Source organism: Cuculus canorus, chromosome 38 (genome assembly GCF_017976375.1).
Source record: "Cuculus canorus isolate bCucCan1 chromosome 38, bCucCan1.pri, whole genome shotgun sequence".
Lineage (NCBI taxonomy): Eukaryota > Metazoa > Chordata > Aves > Cuculiformes > Cuculidae > Cuculus > Cuculus canorus.
The window spans coordinates 929,365-943,572 of NC_071438.1; the positions used below are offsets into that span (position 1 = coordinate 929,365).

General features: G+C 61.4%; 1 protein-coding gene across 4 annotated transcripts in view; it reads left to right on the plus strand.

The window, feature by feature from the left end:
- Positions 1-14,208, plus strand: part of SPNS1 (SPNS lysolipid transporter 1, lysophospholipid) — a 47,261-nt gene that overhangs the window by 29,220 nt on the left and 3,833 nt on the right. The window contains exons 2-10 of one of the 4 annotated variants that reach the window (XM_054053002.1): positions 4,237-4,265; positions 5,327-5,600; positions 6,376-6,441; positions 6,671-6,807; positions 7,785-7,936; positions 8,573-8,639; positions 9,521-9,663; positions 10,656-10,808; positions 12,586-12,775. In XM_054053002.1, the coding sequence (XP_053908977.1) occupies positions 5,342-5,600; positions 6,376-6,441; positions 6,671-6,807; positions 7,785-7,936; positions 8,573-8,639; positions 9,521-9,663; positions 10,656-10,808; positions 12,586-12,775 (1,167 nt within the window). In that variant the 5' untranslated portion in view covers positions 4,237-4,265; positions 5,327-5,341. The other 3 variants (XM_054053003.1, XM_054053001.1, XM_054052999.1) reach the window with 3 other exon arrangements.

Genomic DNA, 14,208 nt, shown 5'->3' on the forward strand with positions numbered 1-14,208 from the left:
GGGGGGGGGAAGGGGTATTGGGGGGAAAAAGGGGGGTTTGGGGGGGAAAAAAGGGGGATTTTGGGTCCCAGAGGGGAAGTTTTGGGGTAAAAAAGGGGGATTTGGGGTCCAGGGGGGGATTTTGGGGGGTAAAAAGGGGGATTTGGGGTTCGAGGGGGAAATTGGGGGGGGGGGAAAGGGGTATTGGGGGGAAAAAGGGGGGTTTGGGGGGAAAAAAAAGGGGGGGTTTGGGTCCCAGAGGGGAAGTTTTGAGGTAAAAAAGGGGGATTTTGTGTTCAGAAGAGAAAGTTTTGGGGTAAAAAAGGGGGATTTGGGGTCCGGGGGGGATTTTGGGGGGTATAAAGGGGGATTTGGGGTCCAGGGGGGGATTTTGGGGGGTATAAAGGGGGATTTGGGGTTTTAGGAGGGGATTGGGGGTAAAATGGGGGCGTTGGGGAGGGGAAGGGTTTGGATGGGGTTAAAGAGGGGATTTTTGGGGTAAAAAAAGGGGGATTTGGGGTCCAAGAGGGGGATTTGGGGGCTCAGGGGAGGGGGGTGGGGGGAAAGAGGGAGGTTTGGGGGTCCCGGGGGAGGATTTCAGGGAGAAAAGGGGGGGATTTGGGGGTCCAAAAGAGGAATTTGGGGGTCCAAAAGAGGGATTTGGGGGTTCAGGGGGGACTTTGTGGGGGGAAAAAAGGGGTTTCAGTGCAGGATTTGGGGTCCCGGGAGGGATTTTGGGGGGAAATGGGGGATTTGGGGGTCCAAGATGGGAATTTGGGGAGAAAGGGATTTTTTGGGGGGAAGAGGAGGGAATTTGGGGTCAAAGAGGTGGATTTTGGGGGTCCAGAGGTGGGTTTTTTTGGGAAAAGGAGGGATTTGGGGGTCCCAGGGAGGGTTTTTTTGGGGAAAAGGAGGGATTTGGGGGTCCCGGGGAGGGTTTTTTTTTGGGGAAAAGGAGGGATTTGGGGGTCCCAGGGAGGGTTTTTTTGGGGGAAAGGAGGGATTTGGGGGTCCCAGGGAGGGTTTTTTGGGGGAAAAGGAGGGATTTGGGGGTCCCAGGGAGGGGTTTTTTTGGGAAAAGGAGGGATTTGGGGGTCCCGGGGAGGGTTTTTTTGGGGAAAAGGAGGGATTTGGGGGTCCCAGGGAGGGTTTTTTTGGGGAAAAGGAGGGATTTTGGGGGTCCCGGGGAGGGTTTTTTTGGGGAAAAGGAGGGATTTGGGGGTCCCAGGGAGGGTTTTTTGGGGAAAAGGAGGGATTTGGGGGTCCCAGGGAGGGTTTTTTTGGGGAAAAGGGGGGGATTTGGGGGGGAAAAGGGGGGGATCTGAGGGTCCCACTCACCATGTTGGGGGTCCGTTCCCCCCTCGGACCCCGCGGGGCTTTTATGGCCCCCGGGGGGGGGGGGGAGGGGCGGGGGGGGAGGGGCCGCGCTCGAAATAGCGACCACAGCTGTGCCCCTCCCCCCCCCAGTGACACCAGTGACACCAGTGAAACCAGTGACACCAGTGACACCAGTGACCCAAAACCAGTGACACCAGTGACACCAGTGACACCAGTACCCAAAAACCAGTGACACCAGTGACCCCAGTGCCCAAAAACCAGTGACACCAGTGACACCAGTGCTCTAAAACCAGTGAAACCAGTGACACCAGTGACACCAGTGACCCAAAACCAGTGACACCAGTGACACCAGTGACACCAGTACCCAAAAACCAGTGACACCAGTGACACCAGTGCTCTAAAACCAGTGAAACCAGTGACACCAGTGACACCAGTGACCCAAAACCAGTGACACCAGTGACACCAGTGCCCAAAACCAGTGACACCAGTGACACCAGTGCCCAAAAACCAGTGACCCCAGTGAAACCAGTGACACCAGTGACCCCAGTGCCCAAAAACCAGTGACCCCAGTGAAACCAGTGACACCAGTGACACTAGTGCCCAAAAACCAGTGACCCCAGTGAAACCAGTGACACCAGTACTCTAAAAACAGGGAAACCAGTGACACCAGTGACCCCAGTGCCCAAAACCAGTGAAACCAGTGACACCAGTGACCCCAGTGCCCATAACCAGTGAAACCAGTGACACCAGTGACCCCAGTGCCCAGTGCCCTAAAACCAGTGAAACCAGTGACCCCAGTGAAACCAGTGCTCTAAAACCAGTGAAACCAGTGACACCAGTGACCCCAGTGCCCAAAAACCAGTGACACCAGTGAAACCAGTACCCCAAAACCAGTGTGACCAGTGTGACCAGTGCCCCAAAACCAGTGAAACCAGTGAAACCAGTGACTCCAGTGTTCTAAAACCAGTGAAACCAGTATGCCCAGTGCCCCCAAACCACTGATCCCAGTGCCCCCCCGGGTCCCCCCTCGCCCCTCCCCCCTCCTCTCGGATTCCCTTATCAGGACAAGAGATAAAAATATCCCCCCCCGCCCCTCCCCCCCCCCCACACCTGCCGCACCCCTCCCCCCCCCCGCCCAAACCAGTGACCGAAAACCAGCGATCCCAGTGCTCCCAGTAACCCAAAACCATGGATCCCAGTGCTCCCAGTGCCCCAAAACCATGGATCCCAGTGCTCCCAGTGCTCCCAGTGCCCTAAAACCAGCGATCCCAGTGCTCCCAGTGCTCCCAGTGCCCTAAAACCAGTGCTCCCAGTGCTCCCAGTAACCCAAACCCATGGATCCCAGTGCTCCCAGTGACCGAAAACCAGCGATCCCAGTGCTCCCAGTAACCCAAAACCATGGATCCCAGTGCTCCCAGTAACCCAAAACCATGGATCCCAGTGCTCCCAGTAACCCAAAACCATGGATCCCAGTGCTCCCAGTAACCCAAAACCATGGATCCCAGTGCTCCCAGTGCCCTAAAACCACAGATCCCAGTGCTCCCAGTAACCCAAAACCAGCGATCCCAGTGCTCCCAGTGCTCCCAGTGCCCTAAAACCATGGATCCCAGTGCTCCCAGTAACCCAAAACCATGGATCCCAGTGCTCCCAGTAACCCAAAACCATGGATCCCAGTGCTCCCAGTAACACCAATCCAGCGATCCCAGTGCTCCCAGTGCTCCCAGTGCCCCAAAACCATGGATCCCAGTGCTCCCAGTGCCCTAAAACCATGGATGCCAGTGCTCCCAGTAACCCAAAACCATGGATCCCAGTGCTCCCAGTGCTCCCAGTGCCCTAAAACCAGCGATCCCAGTGCTCCCAGTGCCCCAAAACCAGCGATCCCAATGCTCCCAGTAACCCCAAAAGCAGGGATCCCAGTGCTCCCAGTAACCCCAATCCAGCGATCCCAGTGCTCCCAGTGCTCCCAGTGCTCCCAGTGCCCCTAAACCACAGATCCCAGTGCTCCCAGTGCTCCCAGTGCCCTAAAACCAGCGATCCCAGTGTTCCCAGTAACCCCAAAAGCAGGGATCCCAGTGCTCCCAGTAACACCAATCCAGCGATCCCAGTGCTCCCAGTAACACCAATCCAGCGATCCCAGTATTCCCAGTGCTCCCAGTGCCCCAAAAGCAGCGATCCCAGTGCTCCCAGTAACACCAATCCAGCGATCCCAGTGCTCCCAGTGCTCCCAGTGCCCCAAAAGCAGCGATCCCAGTGCTCCCAGTAACACCAATCCAGCGATCCCAGTACTCCCAGTGCTCCCAGTGCCCCAAAAGCAGCGATCCCAGTGCTCCTTTCCATCCCCTCCCAGTTCTTCCCAGTACATCCCAGTCCCTCCCAGTTCATCCCAGTCCCCTCTCAGTCCCTCCCAGTTCTTCCCAGTACATCCCAGTCCCTCCCAGTTCATCCCAGTCCCCTCTCAGTCCCTCCCAGTTCATCCCAGTCCCTCCCAGTCCCCTCCCAGTTCATCCTAGCTCCCTCCCAGTCCCCTCCCAGTCCCCTCCCAGTTCATCCCAGTCCCTCCCAGTCCCCTCCCAGCCCCTCCCAGTTCATTCCAGTTCGTCCCAGCCCCTCCCAGTCCCTCCCAGCCCCCGCCCAATCCCCTCCCAGTTCATCCCAGTTCATCCCAGTTCATCCCAGTCCCCTCCCAGCCCCTCCCAGTCCCTCCCAGTCCCCGCCCAATCCCCTCCCAGTCCCTCCCAGTCCCCGCCCACTCCCCTCCCCCTCCTCCCTCCCCTCCCACACCCGCAAGTGCCGGGCGGTCACGTGGCCCGCGGAAGCCGCGATCACGTGTTCCGGGTCCCGCCGTCACGTGACGCGGGGAGGTCAGTCACGTGGTCGCCGCTGCGCTCGCGGCCGCAAAGAGAACCGGGGGGCAGCGGGGGGGGGGGCGCCACGTGACCCGGAGTCACGTGAGATGGGGGCACTTATGGGACTGAGGAGGCCGCTATGGGGCTGAGGGGGGACCAAAATGTGGGGCTGGAGGTGTGAAGGAGGCACTTGTGGGGCTTGAGGAGGCGGAATGTGGGTCTGGGGGGGCACTAATGGGGCAGGGGAGGCCGCTGTGGGGCTGCAGGGGTTGAGATGTAGGGCTGAGGGTCACTTATGGGGCGGGAGGGGCCGCTGTGGGGCTGGGGGAGGGTCTGAGGAGGCGAGGTGTGGGGCTGGGAGTCACTTATGGGGGAGGGGAGGCTGCTATGGGGCTGGGGGGGTCACTTATGGGGCGGGAGAGGCCGCTATGGGGCAGGGGGAGGGTCTGAGGAGGCGAGGTGTGGGGCTGGGAGTCACTTATGGGGGAGGGGAGGCTGCTGTGGGGCTGCAGGGGTTGAGATGTAGGGCTGAGGGTCACTTATGGGGCGGGAGGGGCCGCTGTGGGGCAGGGGAGGGTCTGAGGAGGCGAGGTGTGGGGCTGGGAGTCACTTATGGGGGAGGGGAGGCTGCTGTGGGGCTGGGGGGGCAGATGTGGGGCTGGGGGGGTCACTTATGGGGCAGGAGAGGCCGCTATGGGGCTGGGGAGGGTCTGAGGAGGCGAGGTGTGGGGCTGGGAGTCACTTATGGGGCAGGAGAGGCCGCTATAGGGCTGGGGGGGCAGATGTGGGGCTGGAGGGAGAAATGTGCGGCTAGGGGGACGCTTATGGGGCTGGGGGGCAAAATGTGGGGCGGGGGGGTCACTTATGGGGCAGGGAGAGTAAAATGTGGGGCTGTCGGGGGGGCGCTTATGGGGCAGGAGGGGGCCTGGGAGAGGAAGATGTGGGCCTGAGGGGGCACTTGTGGGGCAGGGGCAGCATCTGTGGGGCACTTGTGGGTTAGAAAGGGGCACTTGTGGGTCAGAAGGGGGCACTTATGGGCCACTTGTGGGTCAGAGGGGGCTACTTATGGGTCAGAAAGGGCCTCTTGTGGGTCAGCGGGTTGCACTTCTGTGTTATTGGCTGCGCTATGGGGCAAGTGCCAACAGGTGGGTTGTGCCCCATAGCGCGGCCGCTGCCCCATGGCGTCGGGCGGCGAGGAGGAGGAGGCGGCCGCTCTCTGCCCCCCGGTTCTGCCCCCCGGCGAGGAGCCTGGGGCCCCACAGCTCTGCCCCCCATCTCCACTGCCCCACGGCGTCTCCTGCCCCACGGTGCTACCCCACAGCGTCTCCTGCCCCACGGCGCTGCCCCACGGCGTCTCGCCCGCCCGCGCCCACCTGACGGTGCTCGTGCTCTGCTACATCAACCTCCTCAACTACATGGATCGCTTCACCGTCGCCAGTCAGTGGGGCAGCTATGGGGCGAGGGGGGGGGGCTGTGGGGCAGAGGAGGCCGCTATGGGGTGGAGGGGGCGGTTATGGGGCAGGAGTGTGGGGTGGGGTCGAGAGACGAATGGATTGAGGTGACTTCATGGGGCAGGGGGTGATTCTGTGGGGCAGGGAGTGGCGCTATGGGGCTGGGATGGGGGGCTGCTATGGGGCAGGGGGATGGTTATGGGGTGGAGCTGTGGGGTAGGGGGAGAGGGATGGATTGGGGTGGATTGAGGTGATTCTGTGGGGCAGGGGGGGATTCTATGGGGCTGTTATGAGGCAGGGAGGGGTGGAAGGAATGGGGAGGGATGGATTGGGGGGATTCTGTGGGGCAGGGAGTGGCGCTATGGGGCAGGGGAGGCCGCTATGGGGCAGGGGGAGCAGTTATGGGCCAGCGATGTCAGGAGAGGGATGGATTGGGGTGATTCTGTGGGGCAGGGGGGGATTCTGTGGGGCAGGGAGTGGCGCTATGGGGCAGGGGAGGCCGCTATGGGGCAGGGGGAGCAGTTATGGGCCAGCGGTGTCGGGAGAGGGATGGATTGGGGTGATTCTGTGGGGCAGGGGGGGATTCTGTGGGGCAGGGGAGGCCGCTATGGGGCAGGGGGAGCAGTTATGGGCCAGCGGTGTCAGGAGAGGGATGGATTGGGGTGATTCTGTGGGGCAGGGGGAGATTCTGTGGGGCAGGGAGTGGCGCTATGGGTCAGGGGAGGCTGCTATGGGGCTGCCCCACATCTCTCCCCCTTCAGGTGTCCTGCCCGATGTGGAGGATTACTTCGGCATCGGGGACAGCAGCTCGGGGCTCCTCCAGACAGGTCTGCCCCACACTTGGGGGGCTGCCCCACACATGGGCCACGCTATGGGGCTGCCCCACACTTGGGGGTTGCTCTTTGGGTCCCAATTCCCCCCTCTGGGTCCATTTCTGCCCCCTTTGCATACGTTTTGCCACCTTTGTTCCCTGCTCCGCACGTGTGGGGCTGATCCTATGGGTCCTGCCCCACATGGGGGTGACGCTATGGGTCCTGCCCCACACTTGGGGGGCAGTGTTCATCTCCAGTTACACTGTCCTGGCCCCTCTCTTCGGGTACCTCGGCGACCGGCGCAGCCGACGGCGACTCCTCGGCCTCGGCCTCGGGCTCTGGTCGGCCGTGACGCTCGGCAGCAGCTTCGTCCCCAAGGAGGTGTGGGGCAGCTATGGGGCAGCTGTGGGGCAGCATGTGGGGCTGGGAGGGGAACGACTCAAGGGTGTTCATGGGTGATGGATGGTGGGACCGGGGTGACTTGTGGGGCTGGATGTGGGGCGGATATGGGGCGGCTGTGGGGCAGGATGTGGGGCAGCCGTGAGGGAGATGTGGGGCGGATATGGGGCAGATGTGGGGCAGGATGTGGGGCTGGGAGGGGACGGACTCAAGGGTGTTTATGGATGATGGATAGTGGGATCTGGGTGACTTGTGGGGCTGGATGTGGGGCAGCCGTGGGGCAGCCGTGACCCCGGTTGACCTCAGCAGCCCCTTGGCAGCCATATTTGAGTATTTGACCCCTGACAGCCATTGGGTGATGTTTGAAGACCACGGGTTGACTATGAGTTGACGTTCTTGGACCATTAGTTGACCTCTGGTTGATCTCTGTTGACCCTCTGTTGACCCTTGGCAGCCATATTTGACCCCTGGCAGCCATTGGGTGACATCTGAAGACCATGGGTTGACCATGGGTTGATGTTCCTTGACCATTAGTTGAAATTCCTTGAGTGTTGGTTGACCCGGGTTGACCACGAGTTGACGTTCCTTGACCGTTGGTTGAGGTCAGTTGACCCCGGTTGACCTCAGCAGCCCCTTGGCGGCCATGTTTGACTCCTGGCGGCCACCGGGTGACATCTGAAGACCATGGGTTGACCATTGGTTGACGTTCCTTGACCGTTAGTTGACGTTCTTTGACCGTTGGTTGACGTCAGTTGACCCCGGTTGACCTCAGCAGCCCCTTGGCGGCCATATTTGACCCCTGTCAGCCATTGGGTGACATCTGAAGACCATGGGTTGACCATTGGTTGACGTTCCTTGGCCGTTGGTTGACGTTCCTTGACCGTTAGTTGACATTCCTTGAGCGTTGGTTGACCCGGGCTGACCCTGGGCTGACCCCGGTCGGCCATCTTGCCCCACAGCGGTTCTGGCTGCTGCTGGTGGGCCGGGGGCTGGTGGGGGTGGGCGAGGCCAGTTACTCCACCATCGCCCCCACCCTCATCGCCGACCTCTTCGCCGGAGCCGCCCGGAGCCGAGCCCTCGGCGCCTTCTACCTCGCCCTGCCTGTTGGGAGGTACTGGGGGGCACTGGGAAGGGACTGGGAGGGGACTGGGGGGCACTGGGAGGAGATTGGGAAAGGCTGGGAGGGGATTGAGGGGCACTGGGGAGCACTGGGAGGGGATTGGGGGAACTGGGAGGGACTGGGAGTGGATTGGGGGGCACTGGGAGGGGATTGGGGGAACTGGGAGGGACTGGGAGTGGATTGGGGGGACTGGGAGGGCACTGGGAGGGGATTGGGGGCACTGGGAGGAGATTGGGGGAACTGGGAGGGACTGGGAGCAGATTGGGAGGGATTGGGGGGGACTGGGAGGGATTGGGAGGGCACTGGGAGGGGATTGAGGGGCACTGGGGGGCACTGGGAGGGGATTGGGGGAACTGGGAGGGCACTGGGAGGGGATTGGGGGAACTGGGAGGGCACTGGGAGGGGATTGGGGGGCACTGGGAGGGCACTGGGAGGGGATTGGGGGGCACTGGGAGGGGATTGGGGGGCACTGGGAGGGACTGGGAGGGGATTGGGGGGCACTGGGAGGGGATTGGGGGGCACTGGGAGGGAGTGGGCGGGGCCAAGTGAAGGCTTAGGGTGGGGACTGGGGGGACACTGGTTTGTACTGGGCCATACTGGGCGGGTGGTCACGTGACCCTCCCGCAGCGGCCTGGGCTTCGTGGTCGGAGCCAAAGTGAAGGAGGCAGCGGCCGATTGGCGCTGGGCCCTGCGGGTACGACCAGTTCAAACCAGTTCAGACCAGTAACCCAGCCCGGAGCCCCCAGAGCTCCCAGTGCCCCAAAACGAGCGATCCCAGTGCTCCCAGTAACCCCAAAAGCAGCGATCCCAGTGCTCCCAGTAACCCCAAAAACAGGGATCCCAGTGCTCCCAGTAACCCCAAAACGAGCGATCCCAGTGCTCCCAGTAACCCCAAAACGAGCGATCCCAGTGCTCCCAGTAACCCCAAAAGCAGGGATCCCAGTGCTCCCAGTTCACACCAGTGCTCTCCCAGTCCCCCTCAATCCCCTTTTAAGCCCCTCCCAGTGCCCCAATATAAGGGATCCCAGTCCCCTCCCAGTCCCCCCCAGTCCCCTCCCAGTCCCATTTACTCCCTCCCAGTCCCCTCCCAGTCCCCCCCAATTCCCTCCCAGTCCTCTTCCAGTCCCATTTACTCTTTCCCAGTCCCCACCAGTCCCCTCCCAGTCCCATTTACTCTTTCCCAGTCTCCTCCAGTGCCCTCCCAGTCCCATTTACTCCCTCCCAGTCCCCCCCAATTCCCTCCCAGTCCTCTTCCAGTCCCATTTACTCTTTCCCAGTCCCCACCAGTCCCCTCCCAGTCCCATTTACTCTTTCCCAGTCCCCACCAGTCCCCTCCCAGTCCCATTTACTCTTTCCCAGTCTCCTCCAGTGCCCTCCCAGTCCCATTTACTCCCTCCCAGTCCCCCCCAATTCCCTCCCAGTCCTCTCCCAGTCCCCCCCAATTCCCTCCCAGTCCCCTCCCAGTGCCCCCCCAGTCCCATTTACTCTTTCCCAGCGCCCCCCCAGTCCCATTTACTCCTTCCCAGTCCCCCCCAATTCCCTCCCAGTCCCCTCCCAGTCCCGCTGTCCCCGCAGGTGACGCCAGCGCTGGGTGCCCTGGCACTGGTGTTACTGGTGTTACTGGTGGCCGAGCCGCCCCGGGGGGTCCTGGAGCCGCGGGCCCCCCCGCCCGTCCCCCGCCCCAGCTGGGCCACTGACCTGCGCCTGCTGGCCACCAAGTGAGCACTGGGAGGGACTGGGAGGGACTGGGAGGGAGTAAATGGGAGTGGGGAGCACTGGGAGGGGATGGGGGGGACTGGGAAGGAGTACATGGGACTGGGAGGGGACTGGGAAGGAGTAAGTGGCTCTGGGAAGGAACTGGGAGGGGATATGGCGGGAATGGGGGGAACTGGGAGGGGAATGGGGGGAACTGGGAGGGATTGGGAACTGGGAGGGGATATGGCGGGATTGGGGGGAACTGGGGGGGGGATTGGGGGGAACTGGGAGGGATTGAGGGGAACTGGGAGGGATGAGGGGGAACTGGGGGGAACTGGGAGGGGATATGGTGGGATTGGGGAGCACTGGGAGGGATTGGGGGGAACTGGGAGGGGATAGGGCGGGATTGGGGGGAACTGGGGGGGGATTGGGGGGAACTGGGAGGGGATATGGCGGGATTGGGGGGAACTGGGGGGGGATTGGGGGGAACTGGGAGGGATTGGGGGGAACTGGGAGGGGATATGGTGGGATTGGGGGGAACTGGGAGGGATTGGGGGGAACTGGGAGGGGATATGGTGGGATTGGGGAGCACTGGGAGGGATTGGGGGGAACTGGGAGGAACTGGGAGGGGATATGGTGGGATTGGGGAGCACTGGGAGGGATTGGGGGGAACTGGGAGGGGATATGGTGGGATTGGGGGGAACTGGGAGGGACTGGGGGGAACTGGGAGGAGGCTGTGAAGGAGTAAATGGGACTGGGAGGGGACTGGGAGCAACTGGGAAGGAGTAAATGGGACTGGGAGAGACTGGGTAGAAATGGGACCCTTGACCTTTAACCCCTGAGGTGACATTTAACCCCTTAGTGCCCAGACTGGAGCCCAAATGGCCCCCAAGGGTGACCTTTAACCCCTCAGTGCCCACATGGAAGTGCCCAATGGCCCCTGAAGGGGAAGGGGGGTGTCGGGCGGTGGGGACGGGGGTGTCCCCGGGGGTGACAGTGTCCCCGCTGTCCCCAGCCGGACGCTGGTGCTGTCGACGTTGGGGTTCACGGCGGTGGCCTTTGTCACCGGAGCGTTGGCCCTTTGGGGTCCCGCCTTCCTCTACCGCAGCCGAGTGGCCGCCGGGAGGGGCCCGGCCTGCGGGGGGGGGCGCTGCGAGAGGGACGAGAGGTGACGAGGGGGGTGGGGGACAGTGGGGGGGGTCGGGGACAATGGGGGGGTTTGGGGACAGTGGGAGGTTGGGGGAGTTGGGGACAGTGGGGGGGTTGGGGACAATGGGGGCATTGGGGGGTTTGGGGACAGTGGGGGGGTTGGGGACAATGGGGGGGTTTGGGGACAGTGGGGGGGTTGGGGGTTTGGGGACAATGGGGGCATTGGGGGGGTTGGGGGCATTGGGGGCGTTGGGGACAATGGGGAGTTTGGGGACAGTGGGGGGGTTTGGGGACAGTGGGGGAGTTTGGGGACAATGGGGGCATTGGGGACAGTGGGGGGGTTTGGGGGCATTGGGGGGTTTGGGGACAGTGGGGGGGGTTGGGGACAATGGGGTCATTGGGGGGTTTGGGGTCATTGGGGGGTTGGGGACAATGGGGGGTTGGGGACAATGGGGGGGTTTGGGGACAGTGGGGGATTGGGGACAATGGGGGCATTGGGGGGTTTGGGGGCATTGGGGGGTTTGGGGACAGTGGGGGGGTTGGGGACAATTGGGGGTTTTGGGGACAATGGGGGAATTAGGGAGTTTGGGGGCAGTGGGGGGTTTGGGGACAGTGGGGGGGTTGGGGACAATGGGGGCATTGGGGGATTGGGGACAATGGGGGGGTTGGGGACAATGGGGGCATTGGGGGGGTTTGGGGACAATGGGGGGATTGGGGACAATGGGGATGTTGGGGGGATTGAGGACATTGGGGACAATGGGGGCATTGGGGACATTGGTGACATTTGGGGGCATTTTTGGTCCATTTTGGTCCGTGTTGGATCATTTTGTTGAATTCGGTCCATTTTGGGGCCATTTTGGTCCATTTTGATGCCATTTTGGGGCCATTTTAGTCCCTTTGAGTTCACCTTTGGTGTCAATAAGGATCATTTTAGTGCGCTTTGGGGCTATTTTGGGCCATTTTGATGCCATTCTGGTCCTTTCTGATCCCTTTTGGTCCACTTTGGTGCCATTTCGGTCCATTCTTGGTCCCTTTTGACACCCTTTTGATGCCGTTTTGGTCCATTTTGATGCCATTTTGGTCCATTTTGATGCCATTTTGGTCCATTTTGGTCCATTTTGGTCCATTTTGATCCATTTTGATGCTGTTTTGGTCCATTTTGATGCCGTTTTGGTCCATTTTTGGTTCATTCTGGTCCATTTTGATGCCGTTTTGATCCATTTTGATGCCGTTTTGATCCATTTTGATGCCGTTTTTGTCCATTTTGATCCATTTTGATGCCGTTTTGGTCCATTTTGATGCCGTTTTGGTCCATTTTGGTCCATTTTGATCCATTTTGGTCCATTTTGATGCCATTCTGGTCCATTTTTGGTCCATTCTGGTCCATTTTGATGCTGTTTTGGTCCATTTTGGTCTATTCTGGTCCATTTTGATGCTGTTTTGGTCCATTTTTGGCTGCGTTTTGGTCCATTTTGGTCCATTTTGATGCCGTTTTGGTCCATTTTGATGCCGTTTTGGTCCATTTTGATCCATTTTGATGCCGTTTTGGTCCATTTTGATGCCGTTTTGGTCCATTTTGATCCATTTTGATGCCGTTTTGGTCCATTTTGATGCCGTTCTGGTCCATTTTTGGTCCATTTTGATCCATTTTGATGCCGTTTTGGTCCATTCTGGTCCATTTTTGCTCCGTCCTGGTCCGTTTTTGGCTGCGTTTTGGGTCCGTTCTGTGCATCCGGGGGGTCCCGGCCCCCCCTGTCCCCCCTGTCCCCCCCCCTCAGCGTCCCCTGTCCCCCCAGCCTGGTGTTCGGGGCGCTGACGTGCGGCGCGGGGGTCCTGGGGGTGGCGGCGGGCGTGGAGCTGTCGCGACGGCTGCGGTCTCGGACGCGGCGTGGGGACGCGCTGCTGTGCGGGGGGGGGCTCCTGGCCAGCGCCCCGTGCCTGCTCGCCGCCCTGCTGGCCGCCCGCCGCGCCCCCAACGCCGCCTACGTGAGTCGGGGGGGCACTGGGAGGGACTGGGAGGGACTGGGAGGGGATTTGGAGAGGATTGGGGGGACTGGGAGGCACTGGGAGGGGATTTGGAGAGGATTGGGGGGACTGGGAGGCACTGGGAGGGGATTTGGAGAGGATTGGGGGGACTGGGAGGGGATTTGGAGAGGATTGGAGGGGACTGGGAGGGACTGGGAAGGACTGGGAGGGCACTGGGAGGGGATTTGGAGAGGATTGGGGGGACTGGGAGGGCACTGGGAGGCACTGGGAGGGGATTTAGAGAGGATTGGGGGGACTGGGAGGGCACTGGGAAGGACTGGGGAGGACTGGGAGGGGATTTGGAGAGGACTGGGGGCACTGGGAGGCACTGGGAGAGACTGTGCAGGACTGGGAGGGGATTTGGAGGGGACTGAAAGGGACTGGGAGAGGATTGGGGGTACTGGGAGAGACTGGGAAGGACTGGGAGGGGATTTGGAGAGGATTGGAGGGACTGGGAGGGCACTGGGAGAGACTGTGCAGGACTGGGAGGGGATTTGGAGGGGACTGAGAGGGACTGGGAGAGGATTGGGGGTACTGGGAGGGACTGGGAGGGGATTTGGAGAGGATTGGAGGGGACTGGGAGGGACTGGGAAGGACTGGGAGGGGATTTGGAGAGGATTGGGGGCACTGGGAGGGCACTGGGAAGGACTGGGAGGGGATTTGGAGAGGATTGGGGGGACTGGGAGGCGCTGGGAAGGACTGGGAAGGACTGGGAGGGGATTTGGAGAGGATTGGAGGGGACTGGGAGGGACTGGGAAGGACTGGGAGGGCACTGGGAGGGGATTTGGAGAGGATTGGGGGGACTGGGAGGGCACTGGGAAGGACTGGGAAGGACTGGGAGGGGATTTGGAGTGGACTGGGGGGACTGGGAGGGCACTGGGAGGGGATTTGGAGAGGATTGGGGGGGACTGGGAGGGCACTGGGAGGCACTGGGAAGGACTGGGAGGGGATTTGGAGGGGACTGGGAGGGACTAGGAGGGCACTGGGAGGTACTGGGAAGGACTGGGGGGACTGGGAGGAGATTTGGAGAGGATTGGGGGGACTGGGAGGGCACTGGGAGGCACTGGGAGGGGATTTGGAGAGGATTGGAGGGGACTGGGAGGCACTGGGAAGGACTGGGAGGGGATTTGGAGAGGATTGGGGGGACTGGGAGGGCACTGGGAGGTACTGGGAGAGACTGGGAAGGACTGGGAGGGGGTTTGGAGGGGACTGAAAGGGAGTGGGAGGGGATTGGGGGCACTGGGAGGCACTGGGAATGACTGGGATGGGACTGGGAGGGTACTGGGAAGGGACTGGGGTGAACTGGGAAGCACTGGGAGGGGACTGGGAAGGACTGGGATCGTTTGGGGTTCTTTCAGGTCACTTTGGGTCATTTGGGGTGATTTTGGGGTCAT